The sequence below is a fragment of the Punica granatum genome, chromosome 3, assembly GCF_007655135.1.
Source record: "Punica granatum isolate Tunisia-2019 chromosome 3, ASM765513v2, whole genome shotgun sequence".
Taxonomy (NCBI): domain Eukaryota; kingdom Viridiplantae; phylum Streptophyta; class Magnoliopsida; order Myrtales; family Lythraceae; genus Punica; species Punica granatum.
This window is the reverse complement of record NC_045129.1, coordinates 2,662,472-2,686,328: the sequence shown is the minus strand read 5'-3', so window position 1 is coordinate 2,686,328 and position 23,857 is coordinate 2,662,472. Positions and strand designations below refer to the sequence as shown.

At 37.6% G+C, this 23,857-nt stretch overlaps 2 protein-coding genes across 2 annotated transcripts; both read right to left on the bottom strand.

Annotated features, from left to right (window-relative positions):
- Positions 1–12,493: 12,493 nt before the first annotated feature.
- On the bottom strand, positions 12,494–13,724 carry LOC116200062 (ethylene-responsive transcription factor ERF039-like). Its single transcript, XM_031530732.1, has one exon. It carries the CDS (start codon positions 13,528–13,530, stop codon positions 12,793–12,795), a length of 738 nt encoding a protein of 245 aa, XP_031386592.1. The 5' UTR covers positions 13,531–13,724; the 3' UTR covers positions 12,494–12,792.
- A 6,342-nt stretch (positions 13,725–20,066) lies between these two features.
- LOC116200061 (sugar transport protein 14) lies at positions 20,067–23,436 on the bottom strand. The gene is made up of 4 exons (XM_031530731.1): positions 23,026–23,436; positions 21,696–22,018; positions 20,898–21,527; positions 20,067–20,670 (listed from the first exon to the last, which is right to left on the bottom strand). The coding sequence occupies exons 1-4, from the start codon at positions 23,165–23,167 to the stop codon at positions 20,233–20,235; spliced, it is 1,533 nt and encodes a 510-aa protein (XP_031386591.1). The 5' UTR covers positions 23,168–23,436; the 3' UTR covers positions 20,067–20,232.
- Positions 23,437–23,857: the final 421 nt, after the last annotated feature.

Sequence of the window (23,857 nt, the reverse complement as noted above, 5' to 3'; positions counted from 1 at the left end):
ATCTCATAATCTCACCCAAAGAAAGGAAAAAAAAAAAACGATTTTTTTCCTTCATAGACAAGTAACTTTCTTGTATTATCATTTTTGGTGTAGCTAAAGCCAACACCACATGCACAGGTGCGTACTATGCTGCTCCCACCCATAGCAGCCATAGCGACGCAACAATGAAGAGTATTCCTATAACACGTTCCTTCGATGGTCCATGATCATGAGTCGGATTCGAAGTTGTAGCAATCATATCAGTCGATTTCACAAAAACAACCCGAGTGATTGAGCAATGCCCATGTGCTTGACGTGGATATGTACCCCATTCTTTCTTTAAATGGGAACAACTGGTTTGTTCGAACTCTGTATAATCACCGGCTTTTGTATGTGCCACAGTCAAGTCGAAAAGTATGGACCATCTATTTTAGGTATAACCATCGCGTCAAGGATCCAACCGTCTGCTTATTCTAAATCATCATTCTGCTACACCTTTTAGTGATTGACGGAATTGCAAATGCATTTACCATCAAAACAATACCGTAATCAACTACGGGGAAAACATCATCTGTTTTGATAAGCTGCCACCTGCTTCTTTGCCTCTCCATTATTTGCTACACTGCCTGATCGTCTCGCCTTATACTGTCGCTGTCGTTCGTGTTGGTTTGTAACATCGGAAGTGACCTAATTAAAGTCGATATTTCGAATCAATGTACTTTTGTCCAATCCACCCGTCTTCTATCTCCACTGATGAGAAAAATACATACCGTGCCCAGAAGGGAGGGGATATACAGTCAGATGATCTCATCATTCAAAATATATCGATATCTAAATAGAGTGCATTGAACATAAGATATGTAATGTAATTGTTCAACCGAGACCGACATGCTCAATACTTTCTCTCGTACCCGATAGGACGGGGCCCGAATACCTCCGCCCCTTTAGGAAGAATCTTTTTCCATATACAAATATGTGGCTTGTGTCGATGGACAGAGAGAGTGGTGGGGGCAAACAAAATTATTAAGAGAACGACATTTATTTCTATCCCTACGTATGCACCTAATCTTGCCAGGAAAAGGCTCGCTGACAACGACGTCGTCGTGTGCATAATTTAACGAGGGTCTTGGGACTTAGAATTCCCGCACGTGCTGAGACCACCGGGAAAGGGTGGCTGGGTAAGATAGATATTGTCGGAGGGGCCGCACTCGTCCCCGCCGGCTCCCATTCTTTTGGCTCGTCAGCGACGTGTTCCTCCTCGATGTTCGAGTCTCTTATCGGTCGCATTAGCCAGGCATAAATGGAGCCATGCCCGTGTTTTATATACATGTCTGCGACGCGATCTAAGAATCCATACATGCAATGATTAATCTCAAATAGTTCGAAGGGAAACCCTTTTGGCTCCACTGCAAAAATTTCCCCCTCCACCTCCCGGTTCGGTCTCTTTTGATCAAAATTGGCTTATGTATGACTAACCACATGGAGCTTCCTCAGATTTTTTCGATAACTATACATGTTCCGCTGACCCGCTGTGGGAATCCATATGTATTCGATGATGACCATCAAACGGGTAGTAACGGAAACCTTTCTTAGTTTCAAATAATCGTACATGGGATATCTCATACGTTTACTGAATAAGAAGTTCCGGCGCAATAAATTTCCTCCTTCATATATGTGAATACGTGTGGCCTTTAATCGCAAGACATGTTTGAGTGACGGAGGGACTATCGACTAATAATGGGACTATATAGATTTTCAGGATAACAGGTCGGGATCTGACATTTCACACGCACGGAACCTTTTGGCTCTTTTATTGGTGACTACGCATGTCACATAATATCCTACCAACCAGCGGAGTCATCGTCGAACCTTTGAGCCGAGGAGATGGCATCTTATCATCACTTCGACCACGAATCCTCGGTGACCATAGCCACCAGTCACTCGATCCACTGTAAGAAGTTGTACCATATCAATTACATGCAGTGAGTTAATGTAACTGTGAAATTCATAAGGCGTGGGATGGACAGATGGGTTATATTGGATTTAGGGTTTCGTCGATCCTCGTCCGCTTCCCGGCCATGTCTTGAGCTGTCCGTATTTGTACTTGCACATTCTGTCTGTCTGCCTGCCAGCTGCCGTCTGCCGCCCGGGGGGTCAAACTCAAAGCTTTGACTCTGCCATAGCCAGTCGACTGACACATCTTTTTTTTCTTTTCTTTCTTGCTGTCTAAAATTTCTAGCCCGTGTCTGATGATGTGACCTGTCGAGGTTGGACGGTCCCGATGAAATCTTCTTCCCCCCAGTCCCTAGCAACACCCTTCTGTGAATAGGTCGGCAGAGACATTCTAAAATCCAATGACGTATTGAATTTCTAAACACCGCATTTTAACTTTAATTTAAATTTTAATTTAATATATTACATAATAAAAATATATATTTTTCAAGTTAAAAATTTGAACTTTAACTTTAACTCAACACACTATACAATAAAAACAAACGTTTCCCAAGTCAAATTTATAATTACATCTCATTTGTCATTTTCCACAATCAAAATTAAAGTTACTTTAACTCTGAATCCAAACGCACCATAAAGGGCTGATTAACTGTGCGTTTGGATTAAGAGTTAAAGTAATTTTAATTTCGATTGTGAAAAATGACAAATGAGTTGGGATTATAAATTTGATTTGAGAAACGTATATTTTTGTTGTGTTGTGTGTTGAGTTAAAGTTAAAGTTAAAATTTTTGACTTGAAAAATATATATTTTTGTTATGTAGTGTGTTGAGTTAAAATTAAAGTTAAAATCAAAATAATTTTAATTTTCAAAACAAACAGGTCATAAGATTCTCCCCCTAATACAATCAATAATATTTTGAAAATATATTAAGAATATTACACAATACATATTTTGAAATTTTCATCAAGTACATGAACATATATTCTAACATTTTCGCAAGTTAGTACAATATTTTGAAACTTTTACACAACACAACATCCTATCTATTTTTTTGAGAAAAAACTGGACGGAAAGTAGGCGATATGCTATGTAATGATGATGAAACAAAACTATACTATCTTGTGAAATTGGTCAAGAGACGGCTTTGTGGTGTAAAATTGACGGTGCGTTATGGGACGAAAATAAAACAAACCGTGCTACTTCCATTCAATGATGGAAATAGGCGGTGTGCTATGGAAAGTACCAGTTTTAAAATACCATATCTATCGTACTATATGACGCGAATGTCACCATATATGCTGTCTAATGAAAAAACTCATTCAATCGTGTTTCCCGTGTAATTTTCCCAAATATATTTCAAAAGACCTTACGACAAACTAATTAATTTCATTTCATAAGAAAAAAAGCTTCACATAGATGTGTTGGTGTTGCAGTTGAATTGCTATTTATGAACGGCGTTATTTGTTATCAATCCAATCGAACTTTCTAATTGCAGAGAATACGTACTCAATGCGTCTCATGTGTTTTTTTTTTCATGCATTTAACCAGCCCAGGTGCATGTTCATATCATTGAAAAGCATAGACGGGTAATATCACGAGTCAATCGATATAGGGACCTAAGTGGGCTGCCCCAGAAATTTTGACATTAAGGAATTTTATATATTATACTAGGATGAGAGTCCCGCACTTCGTTGCGGGTCAAATTTTTCTCTCTGTTTTTTATTCAAGAACAGGAAAAAATCAAAATATTATCATCAGAGAGTAATTATCATTAAGAATTTCATGGCATTTTTTAAGAAAAACCTTAAGCTATAATATTTAATCTAATTATTTACATAATATCATCAAAGTTTATAACGTTTCAATTATCCTAAAGTTTTGAACATTATTTAATTGTAATTTTATTAAACATATTATTGACACCAATGAAAATTAAGCACCTCCTTATTTATTAAATTTTAATCAATGTAATACATTTGTCATCTCAATTATCATCTTAATTCAATTTAATTTACATATTCATTTTTCCATAAGAGTTCTACATAAATACAATAATGGAGAAACATAATAACCATACCTCATATGTTATGAAATAATATATTTTTATTCATATTTGTTATATTTGTTTATGTTATTATTTATTGATATTATAATTCTTATAGAGTTTAGTACATTTGCTCTAAATAAAGATAAAGATAGAATGACTTTAATCTTTCTAAAAGCAAACTGGTAATGACTTGGGACTTACAAATACGATTAGGTACAGGATAAATAAGAACGATCACAATATATGCAAAATTATAAATATGGATTAATGTCGAAATTAATTTTCTTTGTTGGGCCTTGTTGTAGTTAAAAATGAAAGATGTTTTATTTGTATCACAAAGGAGAAATATTCTAACACTCAAATAGCACCTACTTCGTCGTTATTTCTCCACAAATTTGATAAAACATAAATTAGATGTAGCATCATTTTGAGGAAAAAATGCGTGTAAGAATCCAAATGAAACTTTGGACTACTTTTGTAGAGTATGACATCTATTAATTAATTATATAAATTGTTACGGCATATTAATTTCGATTTTTTTGGAGGATATACAAAAAATGAAAAGAATGGACAAAAAATGAAAGAGCCAAAGTTTATGGGTAAATTTTAAAAATAAGAAAAGAGATGGTTAAAAATGAAAAGGTGAGAAGAGGCTCACCTTCTCATGAAGAAAGGCTGGGCATCTCCCGCCACTTTCCTTTTAATATTTGTGCCTTAAATTAATTAAAAAATTAAAAAGAGGTAAAAAAAATTGTTGCTTAACATGGGTTTTACTTGAACAAGAGTTTTAGTTTATAGTAAGATAAAGATAAGATAATATTCTTTCTTTCTCGATAAAATTACTTATAATCGATTTTCGAATTCAGAAAATTTCACCTTTTTGTTTGTCTCCCTGCAAATGTCAACATCGTCATCTCTTCTGGTTCCTCACTAGAGCACAACATAATCTTTGGTGAAATCTGTCTGCCCTCACACCTTTAATAGTTGACATTGACTTTTTTTTTCCTTCACAAATCAATAAATATACATTGAAGACAAAAACGAGTACAAAAAAAAAATATTCAAAAGGATACATTACAGAGCTGAGAAAAATAACAGATCCATCTAAATCTCTACAAATTGAGATACAAGTGATTAGAGCAAACCAAATATTCATAGATGCAATTGCTGTATTTCGTTATAAACCTCTTGCGACTAAACTCTATTTGGACCCAGTGAAAACCGATAAGCAGAACATAATGCAATTTATATAGAGACTACTTCATAGGGAAGCAGAACCAAGAATACTGTTGAATGGGTGCTCGACACTAGAGTCCTCTACAGATCAATCCTCCAAATCAAATCAATCTACCAAATCCTAAGGTCTCGTTTGGATTCCAAGTTTAATGATTTTAACTTTAACTTTAACTTTAACTCAACACACTATACAATAAAAATACACATTTCCCAATTCAAAAATTTTAATTTTAACTTTAACTCAACACACTACACAACAAAAACACACGTTTCCCAAGTCAAATTTATAATCACATCTCATTTGTTCTTTTTTCACAATCAAAATCAAAATCAAAATCAAAATAACTTTAACTCTGAATCCAAACGGTCCCTAAATATCTCAATCCCTAAACATTCAAACTAATTTAATTAGATGCCTTTGATCGGTTCAAATCAGCGATAACCTAACTAACCTAACTAATCAAAATTAGCCAGACTATCAAATCAAAGTATCAAGCTTCGTTTATTGGTTCATAACAGTGAATGTTGTCGGGGAGTTGAAACATGCAAAACCAACAAAAAAAGAGCAAAGCCACAAAAAGGTTGATTGTGCAAGTGGTGGATACGATCGACATCGAATATATATGATCAACATCTAATAATCAGCTTAATGAGTCATGTTATAGCGCACATGAAAATTTGTCAACCCTACATACATAATCAAGCTGGTCCATAGCCAATAAAAGTTGAGGGAAAATATAAAACGATAGTGCTTGCTAGATTCTCCTCTAAATCTTTTTGGTGTGGACCACCCAGTATTCCAAATCTCATTTTTCGGTAGGTTTTGAAATCTCTTTTAATCCTTACTAATTCATGTTCAACTGAGACTAGCTTATTAATAAGGAAGAAGACTCCGCGATGGTGAACTTCTTCCTATAAACTTTAGAAATTAAGAAAAGATCTTATATAATTAAGGAAATGTATCTAAAAATAAAATTAGGAAATTATCATTTTCCTTTTGGATTTATATCATGATATTTGGAAACTTATAGGGTTCCGACTAATTCAATTCGAGTCGCGTCGGTCCACTAAAAAAATAAAATTATCTCAGTATAAATTTTTTTATTAACAAGACTCGAATTCAAGACATTATTTTTAAAAAATAAGTATTAAATTATTTGAATCAACTCATATTGATATATTATATTTTTCCTTTAATTATGTCATGGCAAGCTCACACCGTTTACAGCAATTAATCCAGCATCTGCATGTCGGGAATGTTTGTCTCTTTGCTTTTTCCCCAGGGAGAGGGAAAATACCTCGGAAAAAAATTTGAAGAGTATAAAAATCGGTAATGACAAGGTATGATACAATTAGTAAATTGATGATTATTTTGGGCGGATTTTACTTATAATAAAAGCTAGGAAATCATTGAAAATATTTTATAATTAGGCCAAATTATTTTTTTTTTATGTTATAGGCCAAAGATCCAGCATAATAAAAGAAAAATCATAAATAATTAATAAAATGGCACGAATTATTTCACTAAGTATCAAATATGCTATATCTAAATTAACAGACAATGACGTGTGTCACTGAACTATATCCCCCTTTGATATTATGCCAAACTAATTAACGTTCATAATGAATAAGCTGAAAATGCTCCTCCAACCCAGGGAAGTAAAATGAGGAGGTGGTCAAACTTAGTCAAAAGGACCATTCACTGTCTACTGCCGACTGTCGCTTTACAGGGAAGGGTCGACCTATCTCTCTCGGAGGGTCCTCCCAGCTGGTTGTGGCCTTTTCATGAGCAGCCGCAAATATTGACATACGAGAAAAGGTCAGCTATTTTCCTTTGCCCATGTAAATGTGATTCGAGGGGACCATATATGGGGGAAGATTCGAATTCTTTATCTCTTTATAATAATAATTGTTTAGCCTCGACACATTATCGCCCCCTGTAAGATGAATTCGGTCAAGAATTCTTTATCTCTTGATAATAATAATTGTTTAGCCTCGACACATTATCGCACCCTGTAAGATGAATTCGGTCAGGAATATCATTAATGAAAGTGAAGTTCGGAGTCGCGTCGGGCATCATGTGAGCGTAAGCTACATCCAATAGTGATTACCTTAAGATACTGTACTGACTCGACCAATTATGTTCGATGAAAGCGGCACCGACCCTGTTCGGTGATGCCAGCCCCAGATATAACTTTTGACAGCACAAGCAACATGGATTAAGGAATCAGAGACCTTAGATACTGAAAGCAACAAATAGCTAGTATGTAATTGAGGATCGGGGCAGATTTCTTTGTCACGAAAAATGTTCTTCGAAGAGAAGTCATTACTTGTCGACATGGGGAACGTGGGTCCCGATCTTAAGATTTTCACTTTCAAGAGATGATTAACGGGCTCCAATCACAATACCCCTAAAATGAACTCGCATTAGTTCGTTATCTTTCTCATTAATAGAATAATATCTTTACTTATTCTCCCAGATAATTGTTCTGTCAAAAGTCGAAACTTGTCCATTAATGATATCGCCTTCGATTCATGTGAAATGAATACGTCCTCATGAGCCATGTGGACAATGGACATATCTATGTAAGTTTAATTGCATGCATGACCATATATGGTGATATTGGAAACCATCATTAGACTATTAATTCCAAGTTGTAATGATTGGTGTATATAGTGTCAGTACATGCATATGGTTGCTTTTGTCCTGTCGGTTTTCTTAATGATGCCCAACTTTAGACTTCTATACTTGGCATCCATCGATTGACTTCTAAATAGTCTTTTTGCCAATGCTCATGTCGACCTACCTACTCTTTAAGTAAGTCCATATTCTTTTACGTTATCGGAACCGAATGAAAATATTCATGTATAACGTCGGCTACAATAGAAAATTAATTCAGCACGAGTGCTAAACCACCAATAGTCAATATGTAACAAAAACTAGTGTGGATTGTACAGATCGTCGACGGTTAATACTGACATGCCCAGATGTAAATAATTAACAGTTTCGACTATACTGAGCTTAACCTTAGGGGAAGTAATACAGAAATTATATATGTAAATTACGTAAAGCATATGCCTCAATGTTCATATTTTTTTTAATTAGAGGAATATTTTCCATGAAATAAACGAGAGGGGCAGCGATATGATAATCAATATAGTCCCGACATGTAAAGGAGGGACACTCGAATTTCAATTAATCAGCTATACCTCTTTTAGAGTGGAATCTCAAAAGCATAGAGCTAATAATTACTTTCCATAAATTAATTGAAAGGGTATAAGAAAACTCAAATTAGAAGAGTTATCTTGATGATAAAATTTTAAATGATCTCACCTTCAATGATGTGATGAGAAAAAATTAATAAAAAAATTTTAATAGAAAATAATTATGATAATTATTTGAATGATTAGTATCAAGTCTATAATTTTATATATTTTAATTGATACAGGTCACTTGATAATGAGATAGAATTACTCAATAATTTCTGACGTCTTCACTGTTTTTGTCCTGCCTCGATGATAGGTTAGGCGGGTTGAAACGTTTAACGCATTTTTCCATTTTTATGTACTTTTTGGTTGGACAGAAGAGATGTGGAAGACAGGTTTTGGCAATGATTAGACAGGGAAAAGCATGAAGTAAGGAACCTAATCAAGCAAGCATACGTGGAATTAAGCTAGAAGAAAGTCTGACACAAACCCTAATTGAATCGATGGAGTCGATAATATCATAAAATTTAATGACAGTGACAGCTCAAATGAATTGATTAATAGAGAAAAAAAATATCTTAACACAAGGCGATTTTACTTGTCAATAAAAAATTTACAGATTTTATTTTTATAATAATACTTTTTATCTTTTTATTAATCATTATGATTTTTATTTTATTATATTAAATTTATAAATTTTATTTATAATCAAAATATATATTGACGAGTTATTTTTTTTTAGAAATTTATAAATTACTATAAATCTATCATCATTTTTTTTCCCAATATTATTGTTTGCGTTAACAAGGAGGTTTACTGTTTATATAAACCTTGTCCGATCAATTTACCTATAACTTTACCCATCTCCTAAGTGGTGGAGACGACGTCGGATGAATTTTTTGTTTTCTTAGAGAAATACAGGATCTAAAGCGCAACGAGTTGGTTGGGAGTCTAATTTAATTAGTCATACTATAACTCGCTTCTTCTTTGGGACATGCACTAGTAATTGGTAGGGTTTCTAGCTATATTAGATTAAGATGGAACAATCTTACGCAGGTAATTATTTCGTAACCTATAAGGTCCTTTAGCATTGATGCTATAAAAAAGACGATGATATCTCGCTCAAACCTCGATCAATATGATAGTGACCACACCTTACAATTTAGTGCACAATGCACATAAGGTTACTTATATGCCTATACGTTTTTTAAAATTTCGAAGTAGATTTCTAGAGCTATCTGTTACGAAAATTGAAATAAAACAAAGTAGATTTAATTTTATGAAATATATATATATGAAATAATGAAACCGTACAAGTGTTCTTCGAAACCTAATATGCCCGCGTGGCCGCCTTTTAGTTTATGCCGCGTTGGAGAAGGTCCCACAAGCATATACTAATGGGGTTTCATCAGTTGAATTAGTGATATAATAATCATTTTGTAAAATCTTAATTATGGAAACTCCCGGTTGAAATTTTGTCTTTGCCTTCCGACTTACGTACGATGATTAAATATTATAAAAATTAAAAACGAAGAATGAAGCACTGATTGATTTTGACTGCCAATCATTAATTAAACGGGAGGTTAATTAAATAAATATTATCTCCACAGAGGCAAAGACGCATCATTGATGCAATTGTGTTCTATTGGCTTTGTCGTGCTCGATGGTGAAATCACACGATAATGCCAGCTAATCAGTGATTATCTGTAACATTAATCCCCAAAACGAAAAAAGAATAATAGAAAGTAAAGATTGCAAACGTAATATAAACTTTGAAATGAAATTGGCATCATTAGAAGTCAAATCTCAAAATAAAGAGTTCGAGCTTTTTCTTCCTTTTTTTTTTGCCCGAAAAATTATGTGCATGATTAATCTGCAATTTTAATCAAATATTAGAAGGAAATTTCTACTGCAAGAACATAATTTCATGCTTTATACATGACCAAAAATTCTCACATAATCCAAAAATTGATTAATATTTATTCCGACTACAACGGTTTTTTTTCTTGAAATTATTAAGTATTTTCAACTTATTAATTGGATATATTATTTTTAATCCTCTACTTGCTCTGATAATACAATATTTTCATCAGTGAGTGTTAAGCTCTATACTATATAGAAAAATAAGTTTTTGTTATATTTTATTAAAATTGTAGATCGATGATATTTTAATTATTATTATTTTTTAATTACAAGAAAAGCTCGTAGACTTAGTTAAATGAAATAAAAATATTAAATATCTAATAAAGAGATACGAATAATTTCACTTGGACATCGAATCTGAAATATCGAATCTCAATTATCGAGCGAGAGCATGCTCCACTTTGATTCAATAATTGTTCTTTATACCAAAGAAAAAAAATGCCAATAATTCTTCCTCATGTCCATTTGCAAAATATCAAAAAGGTCCTCACCTGTCACAATTTCCCCCAAGGAAAAAGAGGGCGTACCTTCAAATTATTTCTCTCTTTTTCCACGATGCACAGCTCATAACTTCTGGACAAGAACAAAAGCATAAACAATTATGAAGGAAATTTGATTGATCGATTCATTACCAATACTCTCTCATAATCAATTCTCTAATTGATGCTTCAGCAAGACTGATCCATGAACCTTCCGTGTCCAGATTTTGTTTAGATGACAATTAAATTAAAATTAGCTACAGGTCCGCGCTTTATGTAAGTTTATAAAAAATTAATGAAAATTTTTATTTACTTTAAGGATAAAGTTATTTTTTAAAAGGAAATTTAAGATTTACTATTGAAATGTGAATTTTTTTTGTTTTGTTTTATGAATAATTTTAATTTTTATATAATAATTAATGTTATAACTAGATGCAGATCCACATGTTACACAAATTACACACGTATTGTTTAGTTCATCAAGAAAACCTTTTATTTATTAAGAAAATATGTATTCATGAATCGATAATTTTTTTAAAAAACTTTGTAATATTTAGTCTCCATTTTTGATGAATAATTAAATTCTTCCGACGGTCGAAAGATGATTAATTATGATTCGAGATTTTAAAGAAAATAAGTTATGATGGACTCGTAGCGTTCCTTAGCTTTTATATATTACAATTGATTAAGAAATTTGCAAACCCCCTGTCCTCGTACTTCATTAACAATAAAAATTCTAACACGGTAAATCTGATATTGACAATATCCTTTATCCTATTATGTTGGTAACAACAAAAACTCTACAGTGTAAATCTGTCGCAGACAAGACCTTTGTATCTTTTCATATTGTGTAAACGAAAATGAGGGTGGGAGACATCAGTTGAGAGCTCAGAGATCAATTTTATTTATTTATTTTTCCCTCGGCTCAGAGATCAACCAATTGCAAACGACCAAATATGCTTTTGTGTTTTGTCATTATTTTAAATGGAAAAAAAGGAAGGGCGATGACCGAAATTAATATGAGGGAGAAATAATTATAAATCGAAGGAAAGAAAAGGACAGATTTTGTCTTTTAACCTGCACTGTCTCTCTCTCTCTCTCTCTCTCTGTTTCTCTGTCTATATATACACAACCTGTCGCTAAACTCCATTGATGAGAGTCTTGTCAGTGTTGAGTATTTTCGATCGAAATATCCACCATTGCCTAAAATATAACAATGGCAATATTGCGAATTAATTATAAACTGTGATTTGGAAAAAGAATTATATTTTGGTGAAATGTCATCATATTATCGCGTCGAGGTGGATAAAGAAAGTGGGGAAAGGACGAGAATTATATAATTGGGTTCGCATGGATTAATCTTTGGATCGCATTATATAAGAGACACTAGCATAAGTAATTGTCGAGTAAGTTACAACGATCGAGTTAGCCTTGTGATAGCAACATCTGCAATCTATCATGAATAGTTGAAGAGGATAAAGGGATTGTGACTTACGCCTAGAAGAAAATTAGTCGAGCACTCGAAGCTGTTCAGATGCCCCAATCATATCAGAAAATGATAGAATGTTGAATTATATATATATATGTATGTATGTATGTTATGTATGTGTCTGTATATATTCATGCAAGAAACACATGGAGAGAAACATGAGAAGGAAAAGAACATCATTTTCCTCTAGAAATTTTGCCATCATATTATTATTATTATGGGGACAAAGCATGGATGTTATACAACAACTCGTTGAAGAAAGACAAGAATCCTAAGCCCTTCAAGAAGCCAAAAAGAATCTGAGGAGGGCTCACACAAAATCGAGAAAAAGCCAAGAAAATTTTGGAAAATTCCCCATGAAAGTTGGGGGAAAAAAGAAAAAAAAAGACAACATAAAAGACAATAAAAAAAGATGAAATTATATATATATATATATATATATATGAAGGAAAAGGCAAAATACATTCACCAATTGAAATTATGGAATTAACAATTCTCCGAAAAAAGCATCAAACCCACCACTGATGACGCTACACTCTTCGGCCGATGATATCTCCTCATTGTCATTGTAGTACCAATGAGGGTAGACCCACGACCCAGCTTGATCCATCGACTCGATGAAGGAGTCGAAGCTCGTCCCGAGTCTCGGCAGCTCGATGATCTCCCCGAGTCTCGGCAGCTCTACGATCTCCGGAGCTTCTCCTCCTCCTCCGCTGAGGTCGACAAGTCCCTCGGACGACCACGAGTTGCTGCCCCCCGAAGACTGGGACCCGCTCGTGGTGGCAGTCGCTGGATTAGTCGGAGCAATGTCTATAGAGGCAGCCTTGGCGGCGGCAGCCTGGATGTGGTGGGGGGCGGTGGAGGCGAGCTTGGGGAGGGAGGCTGCGAGTTCGGGGAAATTGAGCACGGCGGACCGGCCCTTGAGGGCCAGAGCGGCCGCGTCGTGGGCCCGGGCAGCCATCTCCGGGGTGGCGAATGTGCCGAGCCAGATCCGGTTCTTCTTCCGGGGCTCCCGGATCTCCGAGACCCACCTGCCCCACGCCCGCATCCGGACTCCGTGGTATACCGGGTGCTTGTTGCCACCGTCTGCCCGCCGGGCCCGCTTGGGCTTCACGGGCTGGTCGGGCGTGCCGGGCTGCAGATTGGGCTGTGGTGATGTTGTCATGTCGAGCGACTTGCTACTAGCGATGGCCGTGTCGGATTGGGTCGACGACATTGGCTCCAATCCAGGCTGAATTAGAAAAGAATGAGCCAAACTTTTTAAGGTCTAAATTACAAGGAGGATTTTATGGGTTTAATTTAAAAGTTGTATGTGTGGGAGAGTGAAGGGAGAGGGGAGAATGGGAGAAGAGGATGAAAGGGATGAGTTGTGGTGTGGTGTGGGAGGGGATGGTTGGGAAGTGGGGGAATTATAAGGCAAATGGTGAAACGTGCGGATTCCTTTATGTGACCCACCCCGACCCTACAAATTAGGGGCCCTTGTCTCCCGAAACATGTACGTATTGGACGTCTCATTCACATTATATCAGTCGGATCCATCACATGATCATCGCGATAACCGTGTCACGGGCTTCTCTGGTTGGCAGCTCCTACAATCAGGGGCGGAACCAGGATTTTCGTTCAGGAAAGGCAAAAATGTTATTCGATATAAATAGTACATAAATAATTTTTTTTCAAAGAGTAAAACATTAATTTTACATAATTTTTGGGTAAAATTTCAAAAAAATCTAAAGTCCTGCTAGTGAGCTGGCTCCGCCCCTGCCTACAGTGCATGCCTCCGAGAAGAGTCTGCATCACCTCGGCATCCCTCGACACCTGGCCTGTGCATTACGGTCTAGATCGTTGACAAGTATATTCCTAATTCTCATGTTGAAGTATTTGGTCGTTAGCGCATGTCCAGTGACTTTAATGACTGGTGCCATGAGGAATAAGTCTTAATATGGTGATACAAGACCCTAACTCGTAATTAAAAGGTTTCGAATTCGATCTTCATCATCAATTGGATATATATTATCTTTTATTTTCTACGTTATATTAAATTCATAGACCCTTCTAATGATATAAAAAAAAAGACGGGTGCAAAAATTGCGTCAACATAAAAGCATGCTTTCACACCGAAAATCCTCCTACAATTTTTGAGAGCGCTGAACTGATTTGAAGCGCACATTTCGTATCTTTTTAATGGATTATAAGATCACTTATGATAGAGGGGAGATATCTTTTGAATATTCTACGTGTTTCTTTGTTATTTTTGCAATGAGAAAAGAGGCTCTCGTATTCATTTTGATGTAAGAAATTTTAAATTAGATAAAAGAGTATTTAATTTCACCGATGAGAATCTAAATAAATTTGAAGTGGAGATGCATTAGTTTACTTCTCCCTTTCTCTATTCTTTATTTGTATTTATATATATAACAGTTAAAATAATAGATTAAATCATGCCAAAGGTACACGTATGTGTACACTTGCTCTGCATTTTCTTTCCCAATCTCTATTGGTCTTCGAAGCAGGGACCAGACAAGGATTGGCCAAATCTATTTGTGGTCCAATGCCTGATTTTTATGCTCACGTCATTGTTAATTGATTATAATTACCATAATATTTTCATCGTTATGTGGGCTATTAATCAAGCCTATTCTGTAGGTTGTATCTGCTACTGTTTGCACCTCTATAATCGTCAGCACAAATTTAATAATTGCAAGACATGACTATCATCTAGTCCAAAGGACAATCATAGTCCACCCGAAGAAATGCGGGTTTTGTGACCCATAGCACTTTTAGCTTACGTGATTCGCAAAATTTCTAGCCGAATGAGGACATGCTAGAGATCCATGCAAAGGGACTTTAAAGCATCAATTGTTTTACATATGGGGAAATTAATTGGACTTCGTACCCTCAAGACCACCTTAATGCAGTCGGAGCTGGCCTTTCATTGCAGCAAGGTCTATGAAACCGACGACGTTAACTCCACGTTGTCGGTTCCATTACGGCAATGGATGGATATGACGACCGCTGCCACTTTTTTAAACGATTTAGGACTTTATTTTCCGAAATGAAACATTTAGAACTCAATGTCAAAAAATGAAAAATATTTAGGACCAACAGTGTCTTTCTCCCATTTTATGGTACTCGAGAGAACAAATGAATTCAATGGAGATGGGACAGGTGGGGCCTGTATTTTGTGATCGTGTTACATGGATCGACAATCGTAATTAATCTCGCTGGCTAGAAAGGGGGACCGACCGGGAACCTAATAGCCTTCGAGATTTGAGGGGCATGCACGTAAATCTAACGAACTTCGTAGGATATGCGTGTCAGTGGCGTGGACAGAATTATGGGTTCATATATGGGGAGGCCAAATTATTTTGATTTGCTCGAATGACAGGAGATGTCACAACGTATATTTTTGTACGCATTAGGGCTTCTGTATTTGATGAAACGCATTAGGGGATTCTATTATTGTATTGACATAAATTTTTGGGGAAATTCCTCCCATCGTCTATTCAAAAGGCTGTATTAATTGGCATGTATACCCCCGCTATGATGGTCGCGGAACCCGATAGGGGGTGGTGGCCGCAATGGAGGCCCCCGCCGCCGGCCTGCCGGCCACCCTCCTCCTTAGTTTCAGCTCGACCCTTCCTTTTTCTTTTTCTTTTTTTAAATTTCAAAATCATTTTTATTAAATAAAAAATATGGGGTCCACTCATCGGATAATATTTATGCGATTAGATATTAAGTAACTTTTATCTTCAATAAAAAAAGTCAAAATTATCAAATATTATGTATATAATAAAATCTTTTCAAAAAGTCTTAAGACTGTCATGCTACATAATTACCTTGTAAAACGATATTCATTTAATTTTAGAATTGAAAAAATTGTGATTAATTATATATCATGTAAATAATAGTATCTCATTGGAATATTGGAAGAATATTATATTTCATGTGGATTCATCATAAAATATCTTTTAAAAATAAATTTCAAAAATATTATGTTATATTGGTATCTTGTTGTCAGCACCTAATTTCGGTTCATCGGCTCCAGGAGGTAAAATTGTCATTTTCTCAATTTATTATTTTTTACAAAATAATAATAATAAATAAATGTAATTTAATTAACTAAAAAAAACTGTTCTGGGCAGGCCGGGCAGACCGGGCAGCGGCAGCCCGCTGCACGCGATCTGGCGGGCCGCCCAGAACAGGAAATCGCGGATTTTCGCGATTTCCTCCCCAAATCGGTCGAAATCTCAACCAAAAATTGCAATTAAAGGGGGGGAAATCGAATTAGGCAGGGGAGAAAGAGAACCCAGTGAAAGAGATCGCAAAATTGCTCTCGGATTGGGAGAATTTTGCAAATCGGAGCCCGATCGGAACCGCGCCGGAAAACCGCGAAATCTCCGTAATCCCGACCGTTCCGGCCACCGGTGAAGCCCAGATCGGAACCGGCGTCCCCCAGGCGACGTTCAGAACACTTACCCGCTCCTCTTCGCGCCGTCGTTGCGGCGCCCAACGGCCGGAACCGCCGCTCTTAGCCTCTCGGCGCCGCCCGCGTTACCGTCCGACGAATCCGCCGCTAACGGGCTTCGGCCCATTGCGTTTCCATTGCAGGTCTAGCCCAGCCCGTCAGCCGCGGCCCAACGCCTGTCGCGGCCCAAGTCTTAGTCCGGCCCGAAATCCAGTCCGGCCCAACGCCTGTCGCGGCCCAAGTCTTAGTCCGGCCCGAAATCCAGTCCAGCCCAACGCCCCTCGGGGCGGTTTCTTCCTTCGGACAGGCTGACCGATCCGATCCGACCCGACCCATCCGTCCGGCAGTTTTCTATATTACAGAAACGTCCCCAAACTTTCGGACTAGGTAAAATCTCAGCTTAGCGGCATGTTTAGGGCTTCATATTAAATATCGTGCTTGCTTGGATGATGATAACATGAAATAATTGCCTGTTGCTTGCATAGATTATCGAAATTATGTCTAATTCGATTATTTTATCTTTTTGATTCGATTCATTTTAGTCCTGCCGCAACTCTTCTTATTTTTCAAATTATCACAAATTCTGAAATCCATTTTAAATCAGTCCCAGGACATTTTTAACATTGTTATCACGTCCCTAATTTTTTTTAGAATTTCATACTGCTCCAGTAAAATTTGTTTCACTTGTTTCAATTCAGTCCCTAGAGAATTTATTAATTTTTAAAATCAGCCCTAAATTTCAAAATTCATTTCAAACATACCCTGGGCTATTTCATTATTTCTAGCACATCCTCCAAATTTTTCAGGATTTTAAACCACCTCAGGAAATATTTCTATTTGTTCCAATTCAGTCCCTGTGACATATATCCCTTTTAAAAATCAGTCCAGAGTTTCAAAATTCTTTTCAAATGTGTCCCGGGCTATTTCATTCTATCCAGAACGTTCCCTGATTTTTTTAGAATTTAAAATCGCTCCAGTAAATTTTTCAATTTGTTTCAATTTAGTCCCTGCAACATTTATTCATTTTAAAACCAGCCCTGAATTTCAAAAATTAATCTCAAATAAACCTTAGCCCATTTTATACTTTCCCGAACATTCTTCAAATCTTATAGAATTTAGAAAAATCATTCTCCAAATTTTTTTTTGATTTGTTTCAGTTTTAGTCCTTGAAATTTTTTTTTCCGTTACTTTATTAGTCCTTATTATTCTACATTATGTTGTTCGATCTTTATGAAAATTTTTCGAGATGACTGGAAGTTAGAGTTTATCGGGCGATCTATTGTTGATCGTTTCGACGGCTCGAAACCCAAAAAAAAAAAATAAAGCATTCAGCAGATTTAAATTAAACTTAATGATTTCACCAATCGAGTAAACGGGACGTTCATTTGATTAATTAATTCACTCGACCTTAATAATTTTGCATGAATTGGTAATTAATCGGAAATATGCGTCGATAAATTGTAAATATGTGTTGACGCCTTCTTTTCAAAATTCGCAAATTTCATACTAAAATCTGAGACTCGTGATCCGATGTGGCATGGATGTCTGGGAAGAACTTGCATGTTTTGACTCGAGGCCTCCTAATACTAGGTAACTCAAGTCGGGGTGTGAAAGTTTTTTTTAGATCACTTCCAGATAGATTGACCGTTTCTTTGACTTTCCTTGGGGTTCTCGCATAACCCTAGAAGAATCAGGGAATCAGTCAGCGCCGGTCACAGGCCGAGGTGGCCCGCATTGCGCAGTCTTTCTTTTCAAAAATAAATTTTTAATACAAAGGCAAAAAGGCGTATTTACAATTTATTACATGAAAGATATATTACATGAAAAAGGTAGGGATGACAATTCGTATCGTGTCATGTTTATACGTGTCGTGTCTAAACGGATTCGTGTCATCGAAGTCAGTATCCGTACACGATACGATTATTAAACGGGTCAGGTTTCACATACACGAACACGACACGTTTAAACATGTTTATCGAAACGTGTCATAATAGGTACACATATCCATACACGACACGATTATACTCGGTTACCCGGACACGTTAATACGACATGTTTATCCAACTCGATTAACCATTCAAAATTAGGGTTAGTGGAAGCGTATTTTGGTAAATTCGGTTAGATAAACGGATTAATAAGTTACACTATTAAATAACACGATTAAACACGTCTAAATAAATATGTTTAATAGTGTATAATCGGGTTACACGGTTTCAATCCGGTAAGACACTCTTATTAACCGTGTCTAAACCGGATGGATCTGTTTAAAACGAATACCAAAAATGCCAAATCCGAACCCGTTTAACTTCGTATCGTATCCGTGTCGTGTCAAATATTGTCGGTGCTAAAAAAATGACAAGATGCTCGATGAAAATTACAAGATCAAATATAACGATAAGTGAATGAAATCTTGCCACGTATTCCAACTTCGAGCGAAGACAACAATCTTCACGAAATTAAGCACGATTCGAATATAGCAATGAATGAATCACGTGCTTCAGTTGGATTCTTCTATGAGCAAATTGAGCAAAAAAACAATTGAATAAACAAGCAATTCAGCAGTTGGCATTAATTACAAGTTCAGCCCCGATGGCTTAATTCTGAGCTCTGAGCGATAGGCCAGTTTCATGAAAAGCTCATTCAATAATTCACATGGGCAGTTATTAATGGGCTGGGATGGGCCTACAAGAATCAGTTGGGCCTGACTGAAATGGGCCCATTTGTGAATAACTGGGATGGGAAACAAACAGCAATAGCTGCCCACCTCTTTTGCAAGTCTCATCCCCTTTTCTGGTTTTGTAAATGTATCCATTTGAGGTCCCATCCTCATTTATTCCGTGTAGAATTATCGACATTGCAGCTCGATAATTGATGGAAGCTCTTGATGCCTCGTCCTTATTGGGCCCATTATACCGATAAAAGCTGGTTGCTTCACAGCCTTTTTTCGGGTTAGCTGTTGTGATTCTTGCAAGATATAACTTTTAAGTTCTCGGTGAGAAAATATGTCGTGTTATAGGCGTTAAGGACGAGTAAACGGATGCTAGACCTAGATGGGTGTTTGATTTCGAGCTCCTAGCATTTTTATTGCTTTTGAGAGGGAGCGAACAAAAGCAATTCTCGTAATACAAAGTTTCAAGTGAGAAGTAGATGTTATGATGATTGTATCTGGAAGATCATCGTTGGATGCGGCATGCCTTGTCAAGGTCTCATATCCAGACGGGATGGTAGAATTTTCTGCGAGCGGATGATTCGGCTCGTGAATTGCCTGAAGTAATAATCTCATAAAGTACGCAAAATCAAATCGGTTTTCGAGTATGTCTCTTCACAATCAATCAATCTTATTGAGAGAGGAAGTTTGTAGGAAATGAAGAATAACCACTAGAAACAGTCAAAAAATGGCTAACAGACTATGGAGTTCTTCCTAGAGCCATAGCTGCCATCCTACAAACATAATCAAGCTTTCTCGGCCAATCCGTTCCGGTCGGTGGTCACATAGCGCTTCCACAGCCAGTGGTTCTGCCAGAGAAGGTACACCTCCTCAATGGGGACCTGCTTCGTCTCAGGAAGGAGGAAGTAGATGAAGCAGCTCATGATGAAGATTAGGCCCCCGAAGAGGAGGAAGATCCCGTACTTGAGGTGGCAGAGAGATACGAGGAAGCACTGGGCTATCAGGGCCGTGAAGAGGAGGTTGACACAGACGACCATGCTCTGTCCGGCTGAGCGGGTCTCCAAGGGGAAGAGCTCGCTCGGGACTAGCCAGCCAAAGGGACCCCATGACCGTCCATAGGCTAGGACGAAAAGGAAGATTACGATCACAAGCAAGATACCGACCCCCTTAGGCAGCTCCTTTCCTTCCCCAAATTTCAGAGCCAGGGTTACGGTCACAATTATCTGCACGACATGAAGATGAGGCATATGGTTAGCGAGTGATCGGAGAATTAAGTACTGAATAAACTTTGAGTAGAAAAAGACTGCCACGCTGCACCGAGCGGCGAGTTGTGTCATCGTAACTACCAACGCCGCATCGCGTCCTATTATAAGTCTTAAACGATTCAGTCGAACTCTCAGTTAACGAAATAAAGGGGCAAAAGAAGTTAAGCTAATGTGCGCATTGTTACCATGTAGATGATCATCTCTAAACCAGCTTCCAGAAAGAATGTTCTGCGGCCGAGCTTATCAACGAATGCCATCGAGATGAGGGCGGCCAGAACGAGAGCTCCGCTCGTTATGACAGACGAGTAGAGGGATGCCCCAGAGCCAAACCCGAGGCTCTGGAATATGACGGGGGAGTAGAAGAGAATGGAGTTCATGCCCGTGAGCTGCTGAAAGGCTGGGATCCCCAGAGCACCGATTATAAGCTGGGGCCTGTTCTTCCTCTCGAGGAGGTTCCTGAATGGATGCTTCACTGCATTCGCAGATTGACTTGCCTCGATGAGATCTTCGAATTCGGCATCCACGTTCTTGGTGCCCCTGACCTTCTCCAGCACTTTCCGTCCCTCTTCAAGCCTCCCCTGCTCCACGAGACTGTTTGGTGTCTCAGGAAGGCAGAGTCCACCAACAAACATCAGAGTCGCCGGGACCGTCGCTAGTCCTAGAGACAGCCTCCATCCCCATGGGTGGATCTTCTCGGTACCGTAATTTATCAGGTTTGCTATAAGAATGCCTAAGCAGGTCGTCAGTTGGAACAGTTGGTTAACCGCTCCACGGACTTTTGCTGGTGCCATCTCCGATAGATAAAGTGGAACCGCCTGTTTTGTTAGGATGGATAAGTAAATGCGAAGTTCAATGCATATGTAAATGCGAAGTTTAACGCATATATAATCGACTAAGACATGAAAAGTAACTATCACTCTAGAATATGACCCCAAGAAAACTACTACAAGAGCATAATAATCGAACAAGTTTTCAGGCCTTACTTGGTTACCGAATCCTATGCCTCCCCCAAGCAAGATCCTGCCGATGATGAGCATTGGGATGTTCATGGCGGCAGCATTAATGACCCCTCCGAGGAAGAAACTTATCGACCCGACAATGATGCTGGCTCTTCTTCCTCTGGTTCGGGTCACGTAGGAAGCTCCGAAGGTGGAGATAAGCCCCGCGAAGTAGAGAGAGGATGTGAAGAGGGTCAGCATCTGGTTGTCGTACTTACAGTAATCAGTCTCACGGAGATGTTTCTGTTTCCTTCTGTACACTTTTGGGAAGAACTCCTTCAAGAAATCATCCATGGAAGTCACCCCACCTGAAAAAAAAGAAAAAGGTGTGTGTTTAATGCGATTTCTCAACAGAGGAAACATTCAGGTAAACCAAATCATCATACTGTGCACGATTAATGATGGTTCTGAGAATTATCGGAAGTTCTCGCCGTGTTTGTTCTTTTGTTTCTGCTGGAGTGCGTTTCGGTTTTATAACTCAGAAGAATATGATGCAGAAAAAGGTAAGCAATCATGTCTTTGATCCTCTTCAAGGAAATCAACATATGGGACTTCCACGTATCGGGGGGTGATGCTAGACATTTCTCTATATTGCACAGCTAATGAAGGAAAAAGAAAAATGTAGGAAGAACTGATGTGCAAGCTTCAATCCAAAACTTGACTCAATATTGGATTAATGGACTAATCTGAAAGCCTGCAAGATGATCAGATTATTTAATACAGGCTGAGACACAAATTACGAGGGCCGGGTTAAACATGAATAATGGCATGAACTGAAACGAGACGATCCCTATCAGTTAAAACACGGAGAACTGCAGAAAAGATTGACACTCGAACGACCTGCTCCGAAACTTTGAGGTTCTCTGATTTGAGTTTTGTGCGACGAACGTCTGTCGCCATACCAACTACGAAACCAAATATAACAAGTATGCTTAAGCCATGCCGAATCAAATCAAATCCAGATTAAACGCCAATCATCTAAAAGGAAAACTAATGAAGTTGTGTTCATCTCGGTAATGATGATGGGAAACCAATAAACAGAGCAATAATCAATCATTAACATTCTGCCTGTCAGGTGCCACTCGTTAATTTTTACGGGAAACAACGGCAAACATTATCGTTGTACTCATCAAAGAGTGAACCTACACAAACCAGACAGCTGGGAACAAGACAAGACATCATCAACCAATGGGACCTGAGTGAACGAGGGAAAAAAATAAAACTCGAACTCCACAAGCCAAATCGTCGGGACGACGCGAACCTCGGATCAGGGAACAGACAGAAGCAGAGAATGTCATGAGAGAGAAAGACAGACCTGAAACGCCCAAATCATAGCCGAAAAGGGACCCGCCAAGGGCTGCAACGATGCATGCGAAGACGAAGTAGCCAGTGATCCTGTACTCGTAAAGGTGGGCCCTTTTCAATTGCCCTGCTTCCACAAATCCTCCCCCGGCCATTCACTTGTCTTCTTTCCCCTTCCTCCCTCTCTGTGTCTGTCTCTGTGGAGTGGGGGGGAGGATGATTCTTGATTTCAATGGCGGATTTGGGGTGTTTCAGGGACCCTGTGTGAGCGTGCACCCCATATAAAGCAGAGCAGCTGGGGGAGAGGAAGGTTAACACAGAGGCAAGGCAAGCAAAATCATAGGAGCAAAGGAATGCCCAACAATCCAAGCCAAGGTCAACGGATGAGGTCACTGACCATCAAAATTCTTGATCCGTCACTCTTTTAATAATTTCTTTCTTTCCATTTGTAGCCGGAGAATTGATAGGAACGTCCGACGAATGTGACAGCTCATTGGTGTCTATCTGACTTTCCATTCCAACCGAATATACGCATACAGATCTAAAAAGTATACACATAAATAATATATACACGTATGCATATACACACTATATATACATGCATAATTTATTTTTAATTTTGTAAGGTGAAAATTTTGAAGTTTTATATGAAAATATGAAGTTTTTTATAAAAATTCAGGAAAAACTGCGAGAACTTGTATAAAAACGACGTATATTATATTTCATTAAGTGGTGGATTTAGATTGCTTAAAAATAATTAAATATAATATGGATATCTATTGGTCAGACAAAGATATAATAGATAAATTTTTTTAAATGCTTTCCAAGAAAAAAAACTGTTTTTT

Coding starts and splice junctions, on each gene's coding strand:
- LOC116200062 (XM_031530732.1), bottom strand. CDS start 13,530: ATGTCGTCGACCCAATCCGACACGGCCATCGCTAGTAGCAAGTCGCTC.
- LOC116200061 (XM_031530731.1), bottom strand. CDS start 23,167: ATGGCCGGGGGAGGATTTGTGGAAGCAGGGCAATTGAAAAGGGCCCAC. Junction 21,528..21,695: donor GCATAGGATTCGGTAACCAA/GTAAGGCCTGAA, acceptor CTAACAAAACAG/GCGGTTCCACTTTATCTATC. Junction 20,671..20,897: donor TAGAGATGATCATCTACATG/GTAACAATGCGC, acceptor CATGTCGTGCAG/ATAATTGTGACCGTAACCCT.